Raw genomic sequence first — 27,967 nt, forward strand, 5'->3', positions numbered from 1 at the left:
TTAGTGAGAGACCGTGGTTGATTACATGGTCAATGATAGTGGCACGAATTTCATCACTGACTACTTTTCTTGCAGCCCTTGGAATGCCACCACCACGCATTCTTACACCTCTACACCTTACATTCTGCACCTCTTACTGCTCCTCTCACTGGACCTGGTGTTCCCCTGGGCCCCTTGCTCTTCCTCGTCCAGACATTACAATGTTTGTCTTTTTCTGTTACTGTTTCCAAAAACATCACTCCTTAAAGTCCTCCTTTTATAGTAATAGAAAAAATAAGCCGCTGCCACTGAGTCTAAGTCAGACTGGAATCAGCTGTGGTTGGCCCAATTCACCAAACATAAATCAGCTGTGTCAATTATTCAATTGTTTGTTTATTATCAGCTGAGATATATTTTTGATATATTTTGTTTTTGAACTGATATCATTTCAGAAGCAGAGGATTTTATACTGTATTTAAGGTTTGGAATATTGTTTTTGCTATTGTGGGATGTTGTGTGTTAACATTTGTAAATACTACAAAAACAATCCATAATTTTGTTGGGAGGTATAGCTTGTCTGTTAAGAAAATGTAAGCATTGTGGAAATGTGTCAGGGCCGAGATCCTCCTTGAGGCAAGCAAAGGCAAGTGAGTGGTAATTTCCAGTACATCAGTGGCAGTTCACGCCCCACGACGCTGAGTGGGCGGAGCCAGGTTTTACCCTAGAAAGGGGCGTGGGTAAAGGTCCTGTAAAACCAGTTCAATGTGTACAACCCTGCAGACTTACACATTTAATGATGGGTTTTACTGTTGGTTTAATATTGCTGCGTCACTGGAAGCAATCTTTCATTGTTTGTTTGACACGGGTAAGTCCATAAAAATACCAGTTGGGGCAGATGAAGCTTCACGGAGACGTCAACAGATTTAACTGCTATGCAGCACTCACACATTTGAAGTGAAAACACCGGGGTTTTTGTACAGTTCTGTTTTTTGCTTGAAATTTAATGCTGCGTCTCTTTGAGCCAATCATTTCTTAATTTAATGATTCAAAATCTGCTTAAAAATGTTCATGCTGCTTCGTCTCATCTTCATATCAATGTAAACTGTATTGTGTTGGATTACGTCTCTGTTAACTGCAAGTTATTCAGGCAGGTGTGACAAAACATGCTCTGACAACATCACATACAGAAAAAACATTTTTTTAATGAACTGTACAAGAAATTATTTAAAAAGAGAACAAAAACCCAGCAGAAATAATATTTCAGTCAATACAGGAGTTGCAGTGTATACTGTTACGTGGTCATATGTGTACCGTAGTGGGCTGTGTGTGCCCTGTGTTTTTCCTTTGCTTCTTTCTTGCGTTTCATTTCCTTCATGCAAATAGGGGTGTGCCATAGCCGTGTGTGGATTGGTGGAAGGGGTCCTCTCCGTACCGTGATTGGTTGCAGCTGGGGAACACCCGGTTATAAAAGAAGCCAAGATGGCGTCCATTGGAAGAGCAGGGGGAGCATCACTCGGTCCTCGTCTCACAACCGGCCACGTGTTTGTGTTGTGAATATTTGTTCGTCATTCCTTCGAGGTTGTTTCCTCCTGTTTTTTTAGTAGATAGGTATTTAAGGCTGTTGACATTCTTTGTCTTTTGCTTGGTAGGTCAGCTTCTTATCTCTAGCCAGGATCGTTTTGTCTGTTTGTTTTATTGCTTATAGGCCACCGTGAAGCCATGTATTAGTTACTTGTATGAATATGATTGTTTAACTTATTTATTTGTTTATTGAAATAAATAAGTCTACTATTTAAATCAAATTGTTTGTGGCTACTTGAGAGACGGGGAAGATGAGGCCTATTCATGTTGGGTCCTAGGCACCTCTAGACCGAGGCGTAACAATACAGACATAATAAAGACACTTTAAATGTTACGTGTCGGCCCCCCTCTGTGTGAAAGTACTTTAGTTTAACCTCCTCCCCAGCTAAAAGATGAAGATTGTTGATTATTATTATAGAATATAGCATCATTGCTGGTAAACCGTTGCATCTCCAGGTCAATGGTGAAGAGGGAGTAGAACGTGAAGGAATGCAAACGTGACCACGTCCACGGTCAGAGTCAGCAGAAGAGTGTCCCAAACATCGTGATAACCAGTCTGTAAGAAACATAGAGACAAGTTTATCCACACCTTCGTTCAGACGTTCATTGTTTTCTACAAACGTACGAGTGACCCGGAATCTGTGACAAACAAATCCGTTGACTCAGAAGACAATGAACTAAATGTGTTCTGGGAGTGTTGATGCTTGGATTCACAAAGCAGGTTCTGAAACAGGAGTTGAATTAAACTGCTCAAACTCAAAAACATCATCAAGCTAACAATGAAACAAAAGAACAAGCCGTCTGACCTGTGCAGAGAAGGCAACGATGGCGACAGCAATGACCATCAGGACTCCCACAGTGATGAAGACGTGGTTGAAGGCGTGGAAGGAGCCGATGGTTCCCACCATGTGTGACAAGCTCACAGTGACCACAACCTGAGGACACAACTAGTTAAACACCACCGGCCTCTTGTGACATCATTTGTTTTAGTAGATTGTGTCTTTTATAACTACGTGAAGCATATTTGTGTAAGTTGGAGGTGCTTTAGTAGAACTGCAGTCTGCTAAAGAGGAATTTATTCAACTATAGACTGTGTTTCACATCAGACGTGTGTGTTCTCATGTGTTGTTATCCATTGTTTCCTTGTGTATTTATCATATGTGTATCTGTGACAGTAAGCCTGATGTGTAACATGTGGGGTTCTCTGCTCCTGTATGTGTCACCCACCCATCCCACGACGTTCCAGGGGTGACGTTGGCTGAAGGACTTGCAGATGCTGAGGGCGGCGGTGAAGCCGCAGAAGGTGAGCAGGGAGCCGACGTAGAGCCACTTGTTGTGTGCGTCCTTCACTACAAAGAAGGACGCACACAAGACGCCGAAGGAGAACAGCAGCTGGAGGGTCAGGATCCAGAACACCTGCTCGGGGAGAGGAAAGGAACATTGGGCCCAGCATCCGATTTTACAGATGTGACATTTACTTTTTACACCCATGATCCGTGACCTTTTCATGATGTCTACAGGTAATAAAAACAGGTGAAACCTTTTTGGCGAACGCTCTCCTCGCTTTGTGGTCATCAGAAGAAGACGAGTCCATCAGCAGAGTTGTGTCCGTCGAGGCCTCGGTGTGGAAGTCCAGGAGGGAGCCGTACCCGGCAGCAGGCTGATGGATGCAGGTCATCTTGGTTTTGGACGAGGCTGCAGGGTAGGGTGGAGATGGAGGTCCTTTGAAGGAGACCAGCGATGGAGCTGCTGATGGAGCTGCTGGTGGAGCTGCTGATGATGGAGCTGGTGATGGAGCTGCTGGTGGAGCTGCTGATGATGGAGCTGGTGGTGGAGCTGGTGGTGGAGGTGAGGACACATAGCGAGGAGCGTCCTGGGTCTCTTTGGAGACGAGGGGCTCGGATGAATTGGACATTCTGGAGGAAAATGGGGGCCAAACACAGAAATGCAGTCAAACAGCTTCTGTTTTCTGATGGACACGATCAGATGACACTCAGAAAACATGCCTTGAATTCAACAGTTATTAACTTCATGAACTTTAAATCAAAGGTTAAATTTACAAAGATTGAAACACTGCAGCAAATTAAAGTATTGAGACAATTGGCCTGAAATCGGAAAAAAAAAATCCTTGAAGAACAGGGTTGATGAGCAGCTTATTTGCACGATTTATGATGCTTATCAATAAAACTATGCTGAAACTATGCCAGAAGTGTACAGACACAAAGGAGTAGAGGAGGGAAGACAAGAAGAGAGACAGCTATCATGTACATTTTGATTTTAGATAAAGTTTCCAGTGCTTTGTGACCTTTGTGGAGTAAAAAACAAATGAACATTTTAAAGATGCAGTAAGATGGTTTTTAGAGTCATGAGTTTTTACAGCAGAGAGCGAGTTATGTTTTATTAAATGTAGATTTTTGTTTAAATTCTTTGTTTGGCATAAATGCAACATCTTGGATAAAAACCAAAGAAGAAGAGTAAGCTTGTGTACACCTTGTTTAAAATCATCCGTGATGTTGTTTCGATCCACCTTGTTTTACATCACAATGATTTGATGAAGTGGTAAAAGTTTAACATTAATGTGATCCGAGCATTCAGGTTCGAGTTCAAACTCGTCTTCCTCCGTTTAATGAACTTGAATAAATAAAAGAGGTGTTGATCTGAAGGACCACACCCTCAGCAGGTCATTAACTCTTCATGTTTGTTAATGTTGTTAAAAGCACCGATAAATACGACAGGTGAGTAAAAAGCAGAGTGGAAGCAGTTTGCTCACTTTGCACACAGAGCAAGTTAAGAAGACTTAGTAGAGTAAAGAGAATGTTCTCACCTGTCTGATGGGCTGTGCACCGCGCAGTGCTCAGTGAGGAGGAGACTTCGCCACAGTAACACCTGCAGGTTGCTACGTAACATCCGGTTTAATGATTCACTCCCTGATACAAGGAAGTGAAGTAAAGACTAATGATTAGAATAAAATAGGAAACTCTCAAACGCTGCGTTTTGGACTGTTGAATAAAACAGCTCAGCTTTGAATTATGGAAAACTTGAAATGTTTAAATTCCATTCAAAACACATTTGTTTGAATCGTTTAATCGTTTGGAACCAAAAACCGAGACAGACTGACAACTTTTATCTCCGTTAATCCCTTTTGTGGTTTTGGCTCTAAAACAAAAAAAAACACGAAGCGTAGCCGCTAAACCGGAAGTAACGTAGATTTTCACAGTAAGAATCAACGTAGTAGAACGTGTGTACGCTAGAAATCCGTCTGCAGTGCCAGCGGTTACCATGGTAACATTAGGAGGAGGGTTCATTAGTTTATATAAATAACTATTATAGATCACAAAAGGGATTAACGTTGTAAAAACGTTGTCAGAGAAGTCGTGGAGGGTTTCGGTGTTTGTTTTTGTTCGATGATGTAATGACGTCGCCATCTTGTGGCGGTAGAGCGCATTTCATGGAGGAGAAGGACCGAAGTAAATAGGACGGAGCCGATGGTTCATAACGGGACTCGTGGCTGTAGCTGTAGTCACGTGGTCTGTCGGGTCAGCGACGCAACGATGGAGCCACACAGTTCAGGTACTCGATTACAAACCAGGGGTCATTTTCTGATTAATTGAAATGTAAACTCAAACATCAGACAGCTTGCAAAATAAATGCTGGACAAAATTAATCAAAGATGTGTTGAGAAAATTTGTTCCATTTGCTGACACAGTGCAAAGTGCAAACTGTAGCTTTCAAGCCTAAAAGTAAATAAAGTGCAACATTGCAATTTGCAATTAACAACGGAGAGTTAAAGTGCATGTGGCCTGTTTTAGCTTGACACTGAACATGAGGTAGCCAGTCTGGCCGCCAGGTAAGTAAACATAGTAGTACCACGGCTTCTCCAAAACATCAAATAAACAACAAGTCACTAAGAACATTTAACTTAAAGCTTAGCTGAGTATTTTACGGCCGGTCAGCCCATACGTATGTGAGGTAGCCGGTATAGCGAGCAGAAAAAAATCAACCATGGCAGCCAGACAATAATTCCGCTGCGATTGCCATATTTGACGCATTGGCAGTGACGATTACTGGATCTTTTTCTGTGATTCCCCACTCAGCGACGGCCTTTCTCAGATGTTCGGCCAGGTTGTGTCCGGTCGGTGTGGCTCTCGGGCGTGTCCCTGGTTTGTAAAACGTACGCAACGACCTCCCATTGCTCGTTGATAAAGTGGGCCGTGATGGTGACAGTGTTGGGAAAGTTTCACTTTCTACATGAACTAGTTCAGTTCATAGTTCAAACTTCCTAAAAAAGGAACTAGTTCAGTTCTTTTTTTCATACGTTGCTGCAAGCTATTATTTTTCAAAATTATTCCCACAGCCCAGAACCACAGACAGCAATTATTTGATCAGTGTTAACACTGAAGCTATGCATCAGATTTAATCTTCATATCCAGTTTTGAATCCTTATCCAACCAGGGTTCACATTAGCATTGAGGGGATTGTTGCTTTAATGTTGCTGTCCATTCACTCCACACTAGCAGCAGCTGCAGCGTTCACCCCTACAGTACATCCTCAAACACATGCTGATTGAATGGTCTTTTTTAAATAAGGAATAAAAACACGACAGTTATCATTAAAGTGCAAAGGTGTTTGCAAAGAAAGGTCAGATTCCTCCCATCCTCACCGTCCTTGTCAATAACTTCATAAAACTCATTTAAATTATTTTACGCCGCCTCTTTGCTACACGCAGCTGTCGCCTTCATGCATTTTTTTTTTTGATGACGCATGCGCGGTGCGACGCTGGTGGCTGGTGTTGCCAGATTGGGTGTTTTTCCCGCTACTTATTAAGGCGCGTTTATGGTGTGTTTTCTATAGAAATATGGCGCCCTATTTGAACGACGTTAACCTGAAAGAACGCGCCGTTCACAGACACCAGATCGAACAAGTTCACAGTGACGTTCATCGGGCGTTAATGCAGTACGTTCAGTTCACGTTCGCCCAAAATATGAACGAGTTCATTGAACTGTCGCGGGTTGGAATAGGATAGCGGGGCTCCATCACGTTCACCATGCACGCGCCTATAGCCGGGGTTTTCCACCACTGAATACGGTCTCAAATCCTGACAAATAAAGTAGGCAATGTACTCTGTAATTTTCTGCGACCTTGGTGAAGCAGATGAAAAACCGCCATCGGTGGTCCAGCGTAGTTTGTTTTGGGTTACGCGGCTTTGGGTCCTCCGTAAAGCACGAACCTGTGCTGGTGGTGACCCGCAGAGGGCGCTGTTTCACATCGTCTGCTCGTGCGTGCTAGACAATGGAGGGCGAAGAAGAGCGCCTACGCAAACGGCGTAAACATAAGAGCGCCTACGCAAACGGCGTAAACATAAGGAAATACATATTTAGGGGAGGTAAGCCTCGTGGTCACACATTCTGACGGCTGCTACTTGTCAGATATGGTGACGTCTGAGGTACTGGGGCTCTGTGAAGACTCCAAATAAGAAAATATGTGCCCAGAGTAATGGGAAGAGATGAAATAACAACCCCAAACAATATTTTGAAGTTTAACTCCTTTATTAAGCAGTTACAGTGGGGTCACACAGTCTGACAACTTAGCCAATGTGCTGGTCCACATGATGCTTTCATCCGTGGACGTGATGTATTTACGTTTACGTTTGCGTAGGCGCTCTTCTTCGCCCTCCAGAATCGATAAAATCCCCCAACCCTAATCTATATGTCTCTGCGGTAATAAATACAGCTCTGATGGCAGTGTACAAAATGTGTAACGTTTTTTTTTTATAGAAATATGTCCCCAGATTCGTATTGGAGCCCATGGAGATTTGGGTATACTAAGAAATGGAACCAGAGCCTCTATTTTAATATCTATTTAAACAGTGGTGACATCAGCGGGGAATCTGGGGGAAAGTAGATTACATAAAGTTATGTGTAATAGTTTTAAAATTATATATTTAGCTTGTGCTCAAAATTGATTGAAACAGATGCAATTGCAGATATAAATCTCCAAATTAACTAACAAATGCAACTCAATCACCTGGAGTCTTATTTTAAAGCTTACATTGACATCTTGTGGCCACAGTTACTCTCCTGGATTAAAAATATGACTTTGCCAAAATAACACACTGTGTAATGTAATCATTTGAGTGTTGAAGAAAGACAAAAATTAGAGACTGCTTTGTATATTTAAAAAAAAAACCTCAAAGAAAAACATTCACATACAAGCAAAACACATGCTGTATGTTTGTATTTTTGTATTTTTATTATTTTCACTCTCTCTGATAGGACAGTTGTAACCCCCCCCCCTCAGCTGTTACCCATGTCTCTCACATCAGGATATTTGCATCTAGAGTTTAGCTTTAGTCTGCGTGGCGTCACAGCTCAGGTGAGTCCTGAACAACTCCTGGATCTTCTTCCACAGGTGGACCTCAGCAGCAGCTTTTTATGTTTCTGTTTCCAAAAACATCATCCTCAAAGTCTTCCTTTTACTGTGTAACCCCCTCCCGCGGAGCCTAAGCCAGACTAGAATCAGCTGTGATTGGCCCAATTCACCCAACATAAATCAGCTTTAATTCAGCGTTTGTTCATTATCAGCTAAGATATTTTGTTTTGTTAGGAGGTATAGTTTGTCTGTCAAGAAAATGTAGTGATCTTGTTCTACAGATTCTCCCTTTCACTATGGCTGGGTGATGATTGGTGTATTTCTCACTCTCTTCTCAATTGTGGTTCCATTCGTCTGGAAAATAATCTGTAAGTCCAAATAGACTCTGTGGAGACATTCTGACAAATGGGTTTTGAATGTAAACATTTAACAGTTTTCCACAATTCAAAGCTGACTTGTTTTATCGAACAGTCCAAAACGCAGCTTTTTAGAGTTTCATATTTTTAGCCTGAAAGAAATTGATTATAATTAACTACAGGTTAATTTCTAATAGTCTTTACTTCACTTCCTTGTATCAGGGAGTGAATCATTAAACAGGGTGTATACATGTATACATTTGAACCCATCAACCTGCAGGTTTCATTTTCTCTTCCTCACTGAGCACTGCGCGGTGCACAGCCCATCAGACAGGTGAGAACATTCTCTTTACTCTACTAAGTCTTCTTAACTTGCTCTGTGTCCAAAGTGAGCAAACTGCTTCCACTCTGCTTTTTACTCACCTGTCGTATTTATCGGTGCTTTTAACAACATTGACAAACATGAAGAGTTAATGACCTGCTGAGGGTGTGGTCCTTCAGATCAACAACTCTTTTATTTATTCAAGTTCATTAAACGGAGGAAGACGAGTTTTAACTCAAACTCGAAGGCTCTCATCACATTAATTCAATGTTAATTCTTCAAAAACAATCACCACTTCATTAACTTTGAATGCCTCAGTCGTCCACTGGTTTATTTGTTTTCAATCAAGGTGTACACAAGCTTGCTCTTCTTCTTTGGTTTTAATCCAAGATGTTGCATTCACGCCAAAAGAAGAATTCAAACAAAAAAATCGACATTTAATCAAACACAACTCCCTCTCTGCTGTGACAACTTCCCATGAGTCTAAAAACCATCGTCCGCTGCTGCTCACCTTGCTGCGTACTGGTGTTGATGGTGGCGGACAGAGTAGTGTGGTGCCATGCTCGAAGTGTCCTTGAGTGAGACACTTAGCCCCTAATGGCTCCCCAGTCTAAACGTAAGCCATGGGTTTAAATGCAATGTCAGCTAAATGTAATCGTTGAAAGGTTCATTATCACAAAGTCATTTATTGTTACTTTTCGGAATAAGCGACGGCTTCGCCACATTTGAGCGTTAAAACAATGGAGGACTTTGCGGTTGATGGTCAGATTTATCTCTGTTTCACTTTCTGCCACCAGGGAGTGAAACATTAAACCTGCATCCACGTTATCTTGGATGAAAGCTTGCACTTGGATGCACGTAAGCGGGATGAATTCAAACCCAGCCAAGTAACCGTGGTGACTCATTCTTTCCGTGTCGGGCTAACAGCCAGGCTTAGATTAAGCCTGAAGTCTCACGTGTTAAATCGGCTGCTGTCGCCTTCTGAATATAATTACCATTTTATGTTTGTGTTTGGCACTGAAGTCCTTCCCACACATCTTCATTACCTTCCCTGGCCACAGAAGAATGTATAAAGGGGTGTTTGTCGTATGATGCGAGCGCCTTTTCACTCATCCTTGATGTCTATATTCTACTTTTGTGCAGTACCCCCCTGCTCATCGACCTTGTTCTCCAATGTCAAGTTCATGATTTTAGGCCAATTGTCTGGCTGATATAACTTGCTGCAGTGTTTTCAAGCTTTGTAAATTCAACCTTGGATTAAAGTTTTTGACCAGATTAAGTTACCAATTGTTGAAATCAAGCATGTTTTCTTAGTATAAAAGAAGTGGCACAGCGACTGCAGTCTTACTTTCTAACGTGCATCCCCTTGTTGTCCAATAAAAGCCAAAGTAAGAAACCTTGAAAAAAACTTAAAAACACAAGTTCAATGGCTGTCTTACACGTTTGAGTAGAGTCATGTATCACCCACCCACCCCAGTATCTTTCTGTTAACTAGGTCTAACTCATTATTTCAACTCTCTGAGTTAAAAATGTTCAAATTACTTTCCTAGTTAATTTTACTTAAAAGTATGCATTATTTCAAATGACAGTTTATAATTAAAAGAACCACCATGTCTTCATATTTATTTTTTACATTATAACATGCAGATACCTAACAAGTTCAATTCTGTATTTAAACAAAATATTCAGTGGAGTTATACTAAATAAATAGAAAATTCACAAAAACGCGGCATATGTCCGTGTGTGCGCTCGCACACCACCAGCGGGTCCACCCCCCCCCCCCCGTCGGGTAATATCCCATCAGGGAAGATTCTTGGTACGTTTAGTAGTTAGTTTAGTTGTACTTAAAGGGATGGTTTCCCCTGCAGACTGAATTTTTTCATGAATTATATTCCATTAAATATTTTTACATCCATTTGACAGCCTTCCCCCACATTTCGTTGCACTTATCTCTTTGTAAGCATCCTGTTTTTTTTTATTATCACTTTCCAACCTCCATCTAGGAATTTTGTCTCCATTCTCATAATACATTTTTTTCCCCAACTTTAGTCACTACGGGGTAATGGTTTTTCTGCCCATTGTCGTGTGTCTTAGCACACTCCATGTGCTTACTAAAGTACAATTTACACCTGTTAGGTCACGTGCTGCTTGTGTATTTTGGTTTCTATTATATTGTGTTCCTTCCCCATTATTGATACACATTAAAAACCGCGATCATCTATAAATTCTTCTTCCCCTACACAATTTACATCTGTGCACTTGCTCCCCCATAGTGAATTATGGGAATTGAGAACCCTGCACTATATTACTTTGTTTTGCATTGCTTGCCCTACACACTCTAATAAACCTTTGCATAGCTTCCCACATGGATAATAAAAATCTATATCACCTCTATCAGTCCACACCTTAACCCCCATTGATATATGCTCCGTGTTTACCTGCATTATCTTGTAACTGGTTTCATTCTGTATGAATGTTGCCCCTCCTCCACCTTTCCCACACTCCCTATCTCTAACTACAGAATACACCTTTATTCCCAAATCCCACTGTGGCTTTAACCATGTCTCTTCAATACAGATTACATTAGGTTCCTCTAGTAAATGATCTATATATTTCTTAAACTCCTGTCCATTTGCCATTAAGCTTCTTGCATTCCATTTTAGTATAATTAACACCGTCAGGGGGATCCAGCCCGCGTTTGGGATGGTTGTGTTTCTTCATCTCCAATGTCTCTAACCGTTTCCCGTTGTAACCCTTTCCCTTCCAAGTACTTCTCAGCTGACCTGACAATTCATTTTTTGAAACCTTGGAACACTTTGACTCGCTGCACCTGTGCTGCTCTTTTGCTGACCTGGTGTAGGTCAGTTTGTTGTTTGTTATTTCCATTGGTTAGTGATGCATGTAGGTGTGTACATCATCATGATGATGATTGAAGTAAATAACAGAAAAACGTTTGTATGACTTATTGTTCAAATCCTTTTTTACAGCAAACATGCTTTGCTTCATCTGATCGTGTCCATCAGAAAACGGAAGTTGATTGATTGCATTTCTGTGTTTGGCCCCCAGTTTCCTCCAGAATGTGCAATTCACCCGAGCTCCTGGTCTCCAAAGAGACCATGGACGCTCCTTGTTATGTATCCTCACCACCAGCTCCACCAGCAGCTCCACCACTGCTCTCCTTCAAAGGACCTCCATCTCCACCCTACCCTGCAGCCTCTTCCAAAACCAAGATGACCCGCATCCATCAGCCTGCTGCCGGGTACGGCTCCCTCCTGGACTTCCACACCGAGGCCTCGACGGACACAACTCTGCTGATGGACTCGTCTTCTTCTGATGACCACAAAGTGAGGAGAGCGTTCACCAAAAAGGTTCGTACGACTCGCCGTGAGCACGTTTCCCTGCAACAGGCTCTGCTTTTCCTCCAGAGGGCTGAAGTTCAGATACGAGATGATTAACAGAATAACAGAGCAGAACAATGATCTCTTTCTGACACAAAGTAATGATTTTTTCTTTTATAACTTTAGTCCTGATCTTTGCTCTTTGCTCTCATGTTTTTCGTGATGCTGTTATTATTAACGGATCGTTTCACCTGTTTTTATTACCTGTAGACATCATGAAAAGGTCACGGATCATGGGTGTAAACGGTAAATGTCACACCTGTAAAATCCGATGCTGGGCCCAATGTTCCTTTCCTCTTCCTGAGCAGGTGTTCTGGATCCTGACCCTCCAGCTGCTGTTCTCCTTCGGCGTCTTGTGTGCGTCCTTCTTTGTAGTGAAGGACGCACACAACAAGTGGCTCTACGTCGGCTCCCTGCTCACCTTCGGCGGCTTCACCGCCGCCCTCAGCATCTGCAAGTCCTTCAGCCAACGTCACCCCTGGAACATGGAGGGATGGGTGGGTGACACATACAGGAGCAGAGAACCCCACATGTTACACATCAGGCTTACTGTCACAGATACACATATGATAAATACACAAGGAAACAATGGATAACACGTGGGAACACACACGTCTCATGTGAAACACAGTCTGTAGTTGAATAAATTCCTCTTTAGCAGACTGCAGTTCTACTAAAGCACCTCCAACTTACACAAATATGCTTCACATAGTTATAAAAGACATCTGCATTGTGAATCCAAGCATCAAAACGAAGGTGTGGAATAACGTGTCCCTCTTTTTTTACAGACTCATTATTACGATGTTTTGGACGCTCTTCTGATGACTCTGACCGTGGACGTGGTCGCGTTTGCGTACCTACACGTTCTCGATTAAAATATATAGTTTCTGCTGATTTTTTTTTTTTTACATGCAAAGTTCATTATACAAATGGTTGTACTGTATGTGATGTTGTCAGAGCATGTTCAACACTACAGAAAATTGTTCCTTCAACTATTAAAACACCTGAAAGCATATGAAGGCAGATTTGTGTTTTTATTATGCACACAAAAACTGTTTAGAGATTAAATTTCATTCATTGCAAACAAAAATCAAGTTTGTAAGTAAAAATATGTACACTGAGAATACCTTATGTGTTTGTTTTACTCTCTCCAACTACGTGCACACACCTGCTCCGTGGACACACCTGCTACGTGCACACACCTGCTCCGTGCACACACCTGCTGCTTGCTTGTGCTCAGATACGCTGGGAGGAACCTGATGATCCATCAAAACTCTGTACGGATCACAAATCCCACGCTGGTGTCCAAAATACTGGAACAATCTGAATTTAAAAAGTATATTTACATGTTCTTTTATGATATTTTGTGTATAAATCAATGGATTATCAGCATTTGTTTTAAAGGTGTACTATGATGTTTACATGAAGTTTTTTTTTGCCAAAATGCAATTGAGTCCACGTATTAAACGTCTTTCCTTCACCAGGAAATATCTGCAAAGCTGAAATCATAAATACTTTAAATCCTAATAGTTTGCGTCCATGTTTGCTGCTTTGCGTCGTCTTCCTCTTTTCTTCTCCTGGTGTGTTGCTGCCACCTGCTGTGAGTCAGTGGAACATCATCAAGGGTCTAAAAGGTGACCTTTAGGAGGCAGCTTTCCTCCAGGGCAGCGTGAGGGGTTTGACCTCCATTTCTTTCTTGGTGCACGAGGTAAAGAGTGATGACGGCAGCGAAATCTTTGTATACTAAATGTTCTCCAGCAGGTTCAAATCTTACTAAACTAATCCTGTTCTTGAATTTCAACTCAATAAAATAATTTTATTGATATTAGGAAGCAGAATTCATTTTGCAGTGAGTAGTGTCGTAAACCTTTCTGTGACATTTACAAACAAAGAGGAGCTAACTACCTGTCTTTGGTTTGTTGGACACAATTTGGCTCCAAAAAAAACCTGACGAGAAATGAACAAATCATTTCTGTTTCCTTGACTGAGCCTTTGCAACAGTCCGGGTGCGCTGCCACAAGAAAATGAACAAATCTCTCTTTGAGATGAGACGTCACTCCTGAGTCCTTGTAGAGATTTGTTCAAAACGAACTGATCGTTCACGAACGACACATCTGTATTGAGCAACAGATCGACCGGCCTGGAGCAACTTCCCTGGAAAACGTCTGAGAGGCGACCCTTTAGTCAACCACCCTTTATTCCACCACCCTTTAGTCCACCACCCTTTGATCCACCACCCTTTAGTCAACCACCCTTTATTCCACCACCCTTTAGTCCACCACCCTTTGATCCACCACCCTTTAGTCAACCACCCTTTATTCCACCACCCTATAGTCCACCACCCTTTAGTCAACCACCCTTTATTCCACCACCCTATAGTCCTCCACCCTTTAGTCCATCACCCTTTATTCCACCACCCTATAGTCCTCCACCCTTTATTCCACCACCCTTTGTTCCACCACCCTTTAGTCCTCCACCCTTTAGCTCACCACCCTTAAGTCCATCACCAGTTAGTTCACCTCCCTTTAGTCCACCACCCTTTGGTCCATCACCCTTTAGTTCACCTCCCTTTAGTCCACCACCCTTTAGTCCTCCACACTTTAGTTCACCACCCTTTAGTCCTCCACCCTTTAATTCACCACCCTTTAGTCCACCACCCTTTAGTTCACCACCCTTTAGTTCACCACCCTTTAGTCCACCACCCTTTAGTTCACCTCCCTTTAGTCCACCACCCTTTGGTCCTCCACCCTTTAGCTCACCACCCTTTATGCCATCACCCTTTAGCTCACCACCCTTTAGTCCACCACCCTTTAGTCCACCACACTTTAGCAGCATTTGAACCCCGTGGTCACACAATGACCCTCATAATATGTCATAGTAATGATATTTGTGAAGTTTTTATTTTTTTTAAGCAGTTTTCTATGTAAAATACCTGATGCGGCCTCACCCAGATCCTGCATCCAGCGGCCCCAAGGTCATTTGAGTTTGAGACCCCTGCTCTAAACCAATCAGAATGCTGGATTTCATCTAACCGCATTGTAAAAAAAAAACAATACATTATATGAAACATAACCAGTAGTCAATGTGCACTCAGCCAGTTGAATGGTGCATTTATGCTTCTCTGTTGAATTCATATATTTGTGAATGTGGCGTTGAAGGAGCAGCTTGAACGGCCAATTATGTTTGTCAGCAACGATTTTTAAACACTCTGCTGAATATGAAGGCAAAGGGCTTGTAGTCGGCATCCATTCAACCACACTTTCAATTCAATATTAAGCTCCAAATAGTTTGTGACTCAACAATCGGTAGAATTTTGTTTTGCATGAAATCCTTCCGCGAGAAATTCAGGAAAAAATGTGTTTTGAAGATTGTTCCTGAAATGTAAACGTGCTGAATACAGTTTTTCATAATTCAAAAAGTGGCGTCTTTATAAGCTGACCTGTTTGATCTAACAGTACAAAATGCAGTTTTTTAGAGTTTCATATTTTTAGCTTGAAAGAAATTGATTAATTGTTGTCTAATATTTTTTCTTTTCTTCACCTTGTGGAATCAGGGAGTGAATCATTAAACAGAGTGGTATTTAAACCCATCAACCTGCAGGTGTTACTGTGGCGAAGTCTCCTCCTCACTGAGCACTGCGCGGTGCACAGCCCATCAGACAGGTGAGAACATTCTCTTTACTCTACTAAGTCTTCTTAACTTGCTCTGTGTGCAAAGTGAGCAAACTGCTTCCACTCTGCTTTCTATTCACCTGTCGTATTTATCGGTGCTTTTAACAACATTAACATGAAGAGTTAATGACCTGCTGAGGTGTACACAAGCTTACTCTTCTTCATTGGTTTTAATCCAAGATGTTGCATTTACGCCAAAAAGAATTTAAACAAAAATCTACATTTAATAAAACATAACTCGCTCTCTGCTGTAACAACTCATGACTCTAAAAACCATCTTACTGCATCTTTAAAATGTTCATTTGTTTTTTACTCCACAAAGGTCACAAAGCACTGGAAACTTTTCTTATCTAAAATCTTGTACATGATAGCTGTCTCTCTTCTTGTCTTCCCTCCTCTACTCCTTTGTGTCTGTACACTTCTGGCATAGTTTCAGCATAGTTTTATTGATAAGCCTCATAAATCCTGCAAATAAGCTGCTCATCAACTCTGTTCTTCAAGGATTTTTTCCGGTTGCAGGCCAATTGTCTCAATACTTTAATTTGCTGCAGTGTTTCAATCTTTGTAAACTTAACCTTTGATTTAAAGTTCATGAAGGTCACAAAGCACTGGAACATTTCTTATCTAAAATCAAAATGTTTTGTATGTGATGGTTGTCTCTTCTTGTCACACCTTCTTGTCTCCCCTCCTCTAATCCTTTGTGTCCGTACATTTTTTCTGGCATAGTTTCAGTAAACCGTTTGTTGATAAGCATAATATATCCTGCAAATAAGCTGCTCATCAACCCTGTTCTTCAAGGAAAATGTTTTTCGGATTTCAGGCCAATTGTCTCTATAGTAGCGTTGGATTAAAGTTTATGAAGTTAAAAATTGTTGAATTCAAAGCATGTTTTCTGAGTGTAAACATTAAGAGTTAATGACCTGCTGAGTTTGTGGTCCTTCAGTTATTCAAGTTCATTAAATGGGGGAAGACAGTTTTAACTCGAACCTGAGCGCTCTGATCACATTAATTCAATGTTAATTCTTCAAAAACAATCACCACTTCATTAACTTTGAATGCCTCAGTCCTCCACTTTGGTCTATTTGTTTTCAATCAAGGTGTACACAAGCTTGCTCTTCTTCTTTGGTTTTAATCCAAGATGTTGCATTCACGCCAAAAGAAGAACTCCAATGTCAAGTTAATGATTTTAAGCCAATTGTGTGGCTGATATAACTTGCTGCAGTGTTTTCAAGCTTTGTAAATTCAACCTTGGATTAAAGTTTTTGACCAGATTAAGTTACCAATTGTTGAAATCAAAGCATGTTTTCTTACTATGAAAGAAGTGGCACAGCGACTGCAGTTTTACTTTCTAACGTGCATCCCCTCGTTGTCCAATAAAAGCCAAAGTAAGAAACCTTGAAAAAAAACTTAAAGTTCAACTTAAAAACACAAGTTCAATGGCTGTCTTACACATTTGAGTAGAGTCATGTGTCACCCACCCACCCCAGTATCTTTCTGTTAACTAGGTCTAACTCATTATTTCAACTCTCTGAGTTAAAAATGTTCAAATTAATTTACTAGTTAATTTTACTTAAAAGTATGCATTATTTCAAATGACAGTTTATAATTAAAATAGGGCTGTCAAAAATAGCGCGTTAACGGCGTTAATCAGCTGTTTGTTGTTAATTACGTCAATTTTTTTGACGCATTTCACGCATGCGCAGTGTGACAAATTATTCAGGTCAGTAAAGTGCCTCTTCCTCTAGGGAATGCACTTCATCCTATACAACACATTACTGCCACCTGCAGGCATATGTCAGGACGTCAGGTTCAGCAAGTCGTTTGCGCCAGAGACCCGCACCCCCCCCCCCCCTCCCCGTTCTCGCGCAGCAAAACAGAGAAAAAAAGCTCCGCCCAGCAGAGCTTGGCTAAGAGCAGCGCTGAGGTAGAGGACCATCGGAGAGACCCGTAATACTGTTCTGAAACATGCGGAGGAAGGGAAGCCAATGCGATCTAAATCCTCCCAGGTATGGGGATATTTCACACTGAAATGGGGGGTGGTAGCGGATTTCTTTGCAGCGCCAGTCGTTCTAATCGCCGCGCTCAACTTCAAGGTGTAACCTTTATTATTGTTCGGTCTGAAACGGCGCGCCCAGTGACGGGTGGTGCAGCAATATTGTTGTTTGGGTGGAAATCGGGAGAAAGGTCGGTCCGGGAGATTTTCGGGAGGGGCTTTGAAACATCGGGAGGGTTGACATGTCTGGTCATGTCTGGTCATCGCAGCCCTGAACCATCAGGAGCACAAACTCACAGCAGAGTGGGATAAACTGCAGAGGCTCGAGACCCTTCTAGAGCCATGCAGGGAAATCAGTCTGTGACTTATCAAATAACATTGCTTTGATTATTTTCTGAAATGAATTAAAAAATCAAATATCAATAACATGTATTTATGTAAAAAATAATAATGATGATAATAATGATAATTATGTATCTGTGTCCTGTTATTTATCTTTAGTATGCATTTCAGAAAGAAAAAATGGTTAGGATTCAGGTGTGATTAATCATGATTAATCCACTGAAAATTCTGATTAATTTGATTAAAATTTTTAATCATTTGACAGCCCTAAATTAAAAGAAACACTATCTTCATATTCATTTTTCACATTAAAATAAAGAGTTTTTACACTATAACATGCAGATACCTAACAAGTTCTATTCTGTATTTAAACAAAATATTCAGTGGAGTTATAGTAAATAAATAGAAAATTCACAAAAACGCGGCATATGTCCGTGTGTGGTTCTGTTTCTTCATCTCCAATGTCTCTAACCGTTTCCAGTTGTAACCCTTTCCCTTCCAAGTACTTCTCAGCTGACCTGACAATTCATTTTTTGAAACCTTAGAACACTTTGACTCGCTGCACCTGTGCTGCTCTTTTGCTGAGCTGGTTTAGGTCAGTTTGCCGTTTGTTATTTCCATTAGTTAGTGATGCATGTAGGTGTGCACATCATCATGATGTTGAAGTAAATAACAGAAAAACGTTTCTATGACTTATTGTTCAAATCCTTTTTTACAGCAAACATGCTTTGCTTCATCTGATCGTGTCCATCAGAAAACGGAAGTTGATTAATTGCATTTCTGTGTTTGGCCCCCAGTTTCCTCCAGAATGTCCAATTCACCCGAGCTCCTGGTCTCCAAAGAGACCCGGGACGTTCCACGTTATGTGTCCTCACCTCCACCACCAGCTCCACCAGCAGCTCCACCGCTGCTCTCCTTCAAAGGACCTCCATCTCCACCCTACCCTGCAGCCTCGTCAAAAACCAAGATGACCTGCATCCATCAGCCTGCTGCCGGGTACGGCTCCCTCCTGGACTTCCACACCGAGGCCTCGATGGACACAACTCTGCTGATGGACTCGTCTTCTTTTGATGACCACAAAGCGAGGAGAGCGTTCGCCAAAAAGGTTCGTACGACTCGCCGTGAGCACGTTTCCCTGCACCAGGCTCTGCTTTTCCTCCAGAGGGCTGAGGTTCAGATACGAGATGATTAACAGAATAACAGAGCAGAACAATGATCTCTTTCTGACACAAAGTAATGATTTTTTCTTTTATAACTTTAGTCCTGATCTTTGCTCTTTGCTCATGTTTTTCGTGATGCTGTTATTATTAACGGATCGTTTCACCTGTTTTTATTACCTGTAGACATCATGAAAAGGTCACGGATCATGGGTGTAAACGGTAAATGTCACACCTGTAAAATCCGATGCTGGGCCCAATGTTCCTTTCCTCTTCCTGAGCAGGTGTTCTGGATCCTGACCCTCCAGCTGCTGTTCTCCTTCGGCGTCTTGTGTGCGTCCTTCTTTGTAGTGAAGGACGCACACAACAAGTGGCTCTACGTCGGCTCCCTGCTCGCCTTCGGCGGCTTCACCGCCGCCCTCAGCATCTGCAAGTCCTTCAGCCAACGTCACCCCTGGAACATGGAGGGATGGGTGGGTGACACATACAGGAGCAGAGAACCCCACATGTTACACATCAGGCTTACTGTCACAGATACACATATGATAAATACACAAGGAAACAATGGATAACACGTGGGAACACACACGTCTCATGTGAAACACAGTCTGTAGTTGAATAAATTCCTCTTTAGCAGACTGCAGTTCTACTAAAGCACCTCCAACTTACACAAATATGCTTCACATAGTTATAAAAGACATCTGCATTGTGAATCCAAGCATCAAAACGAAGGTGTGGAATAACGTGTCCCTCTTTTTTTACAGACTCATTATTACGATGTTTTGGACGCTCTTCTGATGACTCTGACCGTGGACGTGGTCGCGTTTGCGTACCTACACGTTCTCGATTAAAATATATAGTTTCTGCTGATTTTTTTTTTTTTACATGCAAAGTTCATTATACAAATGGTTGTACTGTATGTGATGTTGTCAGAGCATGTTCAACACTACAGAAAATTGTTCCTTCAACTATTAAAACACCTGAAAGCATATGAAGGCAGATTTGTGTTTTTATTATGCACACAAAAACTGTTTAGAGATTAAATTTCATTCATTGCAAACAAAAATCAAGTTTGTAAGTAAAAATATGTACACTGAGAATACCTTATGTGTTTGTTTTACTCTCTCCAACTACGTGCACACACCTGCTCCGTGGACACACCTGCTACGTGCACACACCTGCTCCGTGCACACACCTGCTGCTTGCTTGTGCTCAGATACGCTGGGAGGAACCTGATGATCCATCAAAACTCTGTACGGATCACAAATCCCACGCTGGTGTCCAAAATACTGGAACAATCTGAATTTAAAAAGTATATTTACATGTTCTTTTATGATATTTTGTGTATAAATCAATGGATTATCAGCATTTGTTTTAAAGGTGTACTATGATGTTTACATGAAGTTTTTTTTTGCCAAAATGCAATTGAGTCCACGTATTAAACGTCTTTCCTTCACCAGGAAATATCTGCAAAGCTGAAATCATAAATACTTTAAATCCTAATAGTTTGCGTCCATGTTTGCTGCTTTGCGTCGTCTTCCTCTTTTCTTCTCCTGGTGTGTTGCTGCCACCTGCTGTGAGTCAGTGGAACATCATCAAGGGTCTAAAAGGTGACCTTTAGGAGGCAGCTTTCCTCCAGGGCAGCGTGAGGGGTTTGACCTCCATTTCTTTCTTGGTGCACGAGGTAAAGAGTGATGACGGCAGCGAAATCTTTGTATACTAAATGTTCTCCAGCAGGTTCAAATCTTACTAAACTAATCCTGTTCTTGAATTTCAACTCAATAAAATAATTTTATTGATATTAGGAAGCAGAATTCATTTTGCAGTGAGTAGTGTCGTAAACCTTTCTGTGACATTTACAAACAAAGAGGAGCTAACTACCTGTCTTTGGTTTGTTGGACACAATTTGGCTCCAAAAAAAACCTGACGAGAAATGAACAAATCATTTCTGTTTCCTTGACTGAGCCTTTGCAACAGTCCGGGTGCGCTGCCACAAGAAAATGAACAAATCTCTCTTTGAGATGAGACGTCACTCCTGAGTCCTTGTAGAGATTTGTTCAAAACGAACTGATCGTTCACGAACGACACATCTGTATTGAGCAACAGATCGACCGGCCTGGAGCAACTTCCCTGGAAAACGTCTGAGAGGCGACCCTTTAGTCAACCACCCTTTATTCCACCACCCTTTAGTCCACCACCCTTTGATCCACCACCCTTTAGTCAACCACCCTTTATTCCACCACCCTATAGTCCACCACCCTTTAGTCAACCACCCTTTATTCCACCACCCTATAGTCCTCCACCCTTTAGTCCATCACCCTTTATTCCACCACCCTATAGTCCTCCACCCTTTATTCCACCACCCTTTGTTCCACCACCCTTTAGTCCTCCACCCTTTAGCTCACCACCCTTAAGTCCATCACCAGTTAGTTCACCTCCCTTTAGTCCACCACCCTTTGGTCCATCACCCTTTAGTTCACCTCCCTTTAGTCCACCACCCTTTAGTCCTCCACACTTTAGTTCACCACCCTTTAGTCCTCCACCCTTTAATTCACCACCCTTTAGTCCACCACCCTTTAGTTCACCACCCTTTAGTTCACCACCCTTTAGTCCACCACCCTTTAGTTCACCTCCCTTTAGTCCACCACCCTTTGGTCCTCCACCCTTTAGCTCACCACCCTTTATGCCATCACCCTTTAGCTCACCACCCTTTAGTCCACCACCCTTTAGTCCACCACACTTTAGCAGCATTTGAACCCCGTGGTCACACAATGACCCTCATAATATGTCATAGTAATGATATTTGTGAAGTTTTTATTTTTTTTAAGCAGTTTTCTATGTAAAATACCTGATGCGGCCTCACCCAGATCCTGCATCCAGCGGCCCCAAGGTCATTTGAGTTTGAGACCCCTGCTCTAAACCAATCAGAATGCTGGATTTCATCTAACCGCATTGTAAAAAAAAAACAATACATTATATGAAACATAACCAGTAGTCAATGTGCACTCAGCCAGTTGAATGGTGCATTTATGCTTCTCTGTTGAATTCATATATTTGTGAATGTGGCGTTGAAGGAGCAGCTTGAACGGCCAATTATGTTTGTCAGCAACGATTTTTAAACACTCTGCTGAATATGAAGGCAAAGGGCTTGTAGTCGGCATCCATTCAACCACACTTTCAATTCAATATTAAGCTCCAAATAGTTTGTGACTCAACAATCGGTAGAATTTTGTTTTGCATGAAATCCTTCCGCGAGAAATTCAGGAAAAAATGTGTTTTGAAGATTGTTCCTGAAATGTAAACGTGCTGAATACAGTTTTTCATAATTCAAAAAGTGGCGTCTTTATAAGCTGACCTGTTTGATCTAACAGTACAAAATGCAGTTTTTTAGAGTTTCATATTTTTAGCTTGAAAGAAATTGATTAATTGTTGTCTAATATTTTTTCTTTTCTTCACCTTGTGGAATCAGGGAGTGAATCATTAAACAGAGTGGTATTTAAACCCATTAACCTGCAGGTGTTACTGTGGCGAAGTCTCCTCCTCACTGAGCACTGCGCGGTGCACAGCCCATCAGACAGGTGAGAACATTCTCTTTACTCTACTAAGTCTTCTTAACTTGCTCTGTGTGCAAAGTGAGCAAACTGCTTCCACTCTGCTTTCTATTCACCTGTCGTATTTATCGGTGCTTTTAACAACATTAACATGAAGAGTTAAAGACCTGCTGAGGTGTACACAAGCTTACTCTTCTTCATTGGTTTTAATCCAAGATGTTGCATTTACGCCAAAAAGAATTTAAACAAAAATCTACATTTAATAAAACATAACTCGCTCTCTGCTGTAACAACTCATGACTCTAAAAACCATCTTACTGCATCTTTAAAATGTTCATTTGTTTTTTACTCCACAAAGGTCACAAAGCACTGGAAACTTTTCTTATCTAAAATCATGTACATGATAGCTGTCTCTCTTCTTGTCTTCCCTCCTCTACTCCTTTGTGTCTGTACACTTCTGGCATAGTTTCAGCATAGTTTTATTGATAAGCCTCATAAATCCTGCAAATAAGCTGCTCATCAACTCTGTTCTTCAAGGATTTTTTCCGGTTGCAGGCCAATTGTCTCAATACTTTAATTTGCTGCAGTGTTTCAATCTTTGTAAACTTAACCTTTGATTTAAAGTTCATGAAGGTCACAAAGCACTGGAACATTTCTTATCTAAAATCAAAATGTTTTGTATGTGATGGTTGTCTCTTCTTGTCACACCTTCTTGTCTCCCCTCCTCTAATCCTTTGTGTCCGTACATTTTTTCTGGCATAGTTTCAGTAAACCGTTTGTTGATAAGCATAATATATCCTGCAAATAAGCTGCTCATCAACCCTGTTCTTCAAGGAAAATGTTTTTCGGATTTCAGGCCAATTGTCTCTATAGTAGCGTTGGATTAAAGTTTATGAAGTTAAAAATTGTTGAATTCAAAGCATGTTTTCTGAGTGTAAACATTAAGAGTTAATGACCTGCTGAGTTTGTGGTCCTTCAGTTATTCAAGTTCCTTAAATGGGGGAAGACAGTTTTAACTCGAACCTGAGCGCTCTGATCACATTAATTCAATGTTAAATGTTCAAAAACATTCACCACTTCATCAAATCATTGGGACATTAACTTTTAATGCCTCAGTCCACCGCTTTGGTTTATTTTTTCAATCAAGGTGTACACAAGCTTATCTTCTCCTTTGGTTTTAATTAGGGCTGTCAAATGATTAAAAATTTTAATCAAATTAATCAGAATTTTCAGTGGATTAATCATGATTAATTACCTGAATCCTAACCATTTTTTCTTTCTGAAATGCATAATAAAGATAAATAACAGGACACAGATACATAATTATCATTATTATTATCATAATTATTATTTTTTACATAAATACATGTTATTGATATTTGATTTTTTAATTAATTCCAGAAAATAATCAAAGCAATGTTATTTGATAAGTCACAGACTGATTTCCCTGCATGGCTCTAGAAGGGTCTCGAGCCTCTGCAGTTTATCCCACTCTGCTGTGAGTTTGTGCTCCTGATGGTTCAGGGCTGCGATGACCAGACATGACCAGACATGTCAACCCTCCCGATGTTTCACAGCCCCTCCCGAAAATCTCCCGGACCGACCTTTCTCCCGATTTCCACCCGAACAACAATATTGCTGCACCGCCCGTCACTGGGCGCGCCGTTTCAGACCGAACAATAATAAAGGTTACACCTTGAAGTCGAGCGCGGCGATTAGAACGACTGGCGCTGCAAAGAAATCCGCTACCACCCCCATTTCAGTGTGAAATATTCCCATACCTGGGAGGATTTACATCGCATTGGCTTCTCTTCCTCCGCATGTTTCAGAACAGTATTACGGGTCTCTCCGATGGTCTTTCCTCTATCTCAGCGCTGCTCTTTATTTATTTTTCTTAGCAAAGCTCTGCTGGGCGGAGCTTTTCTTCTTCTCTGTTCCGCTGCGCGAGAACCGGGGGGAGGGGGGGGGGGGGTGCGGGTCTCTGGCGCAAACGACTTGCTGAACCTGACGGCCTGACGTATGCCTGCAGGTGGCAGTAATGTGTTGTATAGGATGAAGTGCATTCCCTAGAAGAAGAGGTTCTTTCCGGACCTGAATAATTTGTCCCACTGCGCATGCGTGAAATGCGTCAAAAAAATTGACGTAATTAACAACAAACAGCTAATTAACGCCGTTAACGCGCTATTTTTGACAGCCCTAGTTTTAATCCAAGATGTTGCATTTACGCCAAAAAGAAGTTAAACAAAAATCTACATTTAAAAAAAGATAACAACTCATGACCCAAAAAAACATAACCCGCTGCTGGCTGCCTTACTACATGATTAAAATGTTTGTTTGCTTTTTTATCCACGAAGGTCACAAAGCACTGGGAACTTTTCTTATCTAAAATGCAAATTCCTTGTGTATGATGGCTTTTTCTTGTCACACCTTCTTGTCACATCCTCCTCTCCTCCTTTCTGTTGATACATTTTTCTGCCATAGTTTCTGTTGGTTGATCATTAAATATCCTGCACTAACTTGCTCATCAATCCGGTACTTTAAATATACTTTAGGCCAATTCTCTTTAATTTACTGCAATGTTTTCAAGCTTTGTATGAGAAGTAGATGAAGTGGCACAGCGGCTTTAGTTTCACTTTCTAACGTTTACGCCCTTGTTGTCCAACAACATCCAAAGTAAGTCACCCTGTTCATGCTTTGCATGCATTAATTAAACCGGGAACGTCTCACTTCATCTGAATGTGTCCATCAGAAAACAGAAGCTGTTTGACTGCATTTCTGTGTTTGGCCCCCAGTTTCCTCCAGAATGTCCAATTCATCCGAGCCCCTCGTCTCCAAAGAGACCCAGGACTCTCGTCGCTATGTGTCTTCACCTCCACCACCAGCTCCATCACCAGCAGCTCCACCACCAGCTGCTCCACCACCAGCTCCATCACCAGCAGCTTCACTAGGAGATATGGTACGAGCTGATTAACAGAATAACCGAACAGAACAATTTTTTCTTTCTTACGCAAAGTGAATTTTTCTTTTCTAACTTTTGTCCTGATCTTTGCTCTTTGCTCTCATGTTTTTCGTGATGCTGTTAAATGCACCGCTCCACTGTAATTAACGGATCGTTTTACCTGTTTTTATTACTGTCACGTGGGGGACGAGGTCGAGGGCAAGGAGGGAGGACCCAGACGCGGAGTTGAAAAAATAAAAAGACTTTAATTGTCGAAACTCAAAATCAAAATCGCTCCAACCAAAAAGGGGAGGAAGGAGGAGAAAACAAAACAGACAAAAACAGGGACCTGGATTTGAAAACACAAAACAGACTTGACTTGACTTGACTTGACTTGACAAGAACGTTGACATGAAGACAATGACGCGACAAAGGACAACTGGCACGCAGGGCTTAAATACACAAGGGAGGTGCAGGTGATTGGACACAGGTGGAAACACTCAGGCAATCACGGGACAAGGCAGGAAGTGAAGTTACCCAGGAACACAAGAGACATGAAAACTACAAAATAAGACATAGAGCAGAACCAAACCGTGACAATTACCTGTAGACATCATGAAAAGGTCACGGATCATGGGTGTAAAAAGTAAATGTCACACTGAACCAAAACATATTCAAACTCCTGTAAAATCCGATGCTGGGCCCAATGTTCCTTTCCTCTCTTCCCGAGCAGGTGTTCTGCGTCCTGACCCTCCAGCTGCTGTTCTCCTTCGGCGTCTTGTGTGCGTCCTTCTCCGCAGGGAAGGTGGGACGCACCAACAAGTGGCTCTACGTCGGCTCCCTGCTCGCCTTCAGCGGCTTCGCCAGCGCCCTCAGCATCAGCACGTCCTTCAGCCAACGTCACCCCTGGAACGTCGTGGGATGGGTGGGTGACACACACAGGAGCAGAGAACCCCACATGTTACACATCAGGCTTACTGTCACAGATACACATATGATAATGATGAGAACACACACGTCTGATGTGAAACACAGTCTGTAGTTGAATAAATTCCTCTTTAGCAGACTGCAGTTCTACTAAAGCACCTCCAACTTACACAAATATGCTTCACGTAGTTATAAAAGACACAATCTAGTAAAACAAATGATGTCACAAGAGGCCGGTGGTGTTTAACTAGTTGTGTCCTCAGGTTGTGGTCACTGTGAGCTTGTCACACATGGTGGGAACCATCGGCTCCTTCCACGCCTTCAACCACGTCTTCATCACTGTGGGAGTCCTGATGGTCATTGCTGTCGCCATCGTTGCCTTCTCTGCACAGGTCAGACGGCTTGTTCTTTTGTTTCATTGTTAGATTGATGATGTTTTTGAGTTTGAGCAGTTTAATTCAACTCCTGTTTCAGAACCTGCTTTGTGAATCCAAGCATCAACACTCCCAGATATATTTAGTTCATTGTCTTCTGAGTCAAAGGATTTGTTTGTCACAGATTCCGGGTCACTCGTACGTTTGTAGAAAACAATGAACGTCTGAACGAAGGTGTGGAAAAACTTGTCCCTCTTTTATTACAGACTCATTATTTTGATGTTTGGGACGCTCTTCTGCTGACTCTGACCGTGGACGTGGTCACGTTTGCATTCCTTCACGTTCTACTCCCTCTTCACCATTGACCTGGAGATGCAACGGTTTACCAGCAATGATGCTATATTCTATAATAATAATCAACAATCTTCATCTTTTAGCTGGGGAGGAGGTTAAACTAAAGTACTTTCACACAGAGGGGGGCCGACACGTAACATTTAAAGTGTCTTTATTATGTCTGTATTGTTACGCTTCAGTCTAGAGGTGCCTAGGACCCAACATGAATAGGCCTCATCTTCCCCGTCTCTCAAGTAGCCACAAACAATTAGATTTAAATAGTAGACTTATTTATTTCAATAAACAAATAAAAAGGTTGAACAATCATATTCATACAAGTAACTAATACATGGCTTCACAATCTTTTCTCTCTTCATATACTTTCTTGTACAGTTCATTAAAAAAATGTTTTTTCTGTATGTGATGTTGTCAGAGCATGTTTTGTCACACCTTCCTGAATAACTTGCAGTTAACAGAGACGTAATTCAACACAATACAGTTTACATTGATATGAAGATGAGACGAAGCAGCATGAACATTTTAAGCAGATTTTGAATCATTAAATTAAGAAATGATTGGCTCCAGGGCCGGCGCTAGCCATTTGGGTGCCCTAAGCACAAATGCTTGGTGGTGCCCCCCCCCCCAACCAACGAACCAACCAACCACCACCACCACC

At 41.7% G+C, this 27,967-nt stretch overlaps 3 protein-coding genes across 6 annotated transcripts; 2 read left to right on the forward strand and 1 right to left on the reverse strand.

The window, feature by feature from the left end:
• Positions 1 to 1,161: 1,161 nt before the first annotated feature.
• On the reverse strand, positions 1,162 to 6,848 carry LOC119207304 (protein lifeguard 1-like). 3 transcript variants are annotated; one of them, XM_062557971.1, is made up of 6 exons: positions 6,681 to 6,848; positions 4,385 to 4,446; positions 3,101 to 3,476; positions 2,788 to 2,976; positions 2,367 to 2,495; positions 1,162 to 2,116 (listed from the first exon to the last, which is right to left on the reverse strand). In XM_062557971.1, exons 3-6 carry the CDS (start codon positions 3,473 to 3,475, stop codon positions 2,018 to 2,020), a joined length of 792 nt encoding a protein of 263 aa, XP_062413955.1. In that variant the 5' UTR covers position 3,476; positions 4,385 to 4,446; positions 6,681 to 6,848; the 3' UTR covers positions 1,162 to 2,017. The 3 variants fall into 3 exon arrangements, with proteins under 3 accessions (XP_062413955.1, XP_062413953.1, XP_062413954.1); XM_062557969.1 differs by having other exon boundaries at positions 4,385 to 4,487; XM_062557970.1 differs by lacking the exon at positions 6,681 to 6,848 and having other exon boundaries at positions 4,385 to 4,900.
• A 3,662-nt stretch (positions 6,849 to 10,510) lies between these two features.
• LOC119207612 (protein lifeguard 1-like) lies at positions 10,511 to 12,906 on the forward strand. 2 transcript variants are annotated; one of them, XM_062557918.1, is made up of 4 exons: positions 10,511 to 11,467; positions 11,721 to 11,975; positions 12,314 to 12,502; positions 12,794 to 12,906. In XM_062557918.1, the coding sequence occupies exons 2-4, from the start codon at positions 11,724 to 11,726 to the stop codon at positions 12,878 to 12,880; spliced, it is 528 nt and encodes a 175-aa protein (XP_062413902.1). In that variant the 5' UTR covers positions 10,511 to 11,467; positions 11,721 to 11,723; the 3' UTR covers positions 12,881 to 12,906. The 2 variants fall into 2 exon arrangements, with proteins under 2 accessions (XP_062413902.1, XP_062413901.1); XM_062557917.1 differs by having other exon boundaries at positions 10,512 to 11,467; positions 11,674 to 11,975.
• Positions 12,907 to 15,561: 2,655 nt separating this feature from the next.
• On the forward strand, positions 15,562 to 27,506 carry LOC119207523 (protein lifeguard 1-like). The gene is made up of 5 exons (XM_062557842.1): positions 15,562 to 15,667; positions 18,809 to 19,116; positions 19,453 to 19,641; positions 26,848 to 26,976; positions 27,492 to 27,506. The coding sequence occupies exons 2-5, from the start codon at positions 18,820 to 18,822 to the stop codon at positions 27,504 to 27,506; spliced, it is 630 nt and encodes a 209-aa protein (XP_062413826.1). The 5' UTR covers positions 15,562 to 15,667; positions 18,809 to 18,819.
• Positions 27,507 to 27,967: the final 461 nt, after the last annotated feature.

Source organism: Pungitius pungitius, chromosome 15 (assembly GCF_949316345.1).
Source record: "Pungitius pungitius chromosome 15, fPunPun2.1, whole genome shotgun sequence".
In the NCBI taxonomy this organism is placed as follows: domain Eukaryota; kingdom Metazoa; phylum Chordata; class Actinopteri; order Perciformes; family Gasterosteidae; genus Pungitius; species Pungitius pungitius.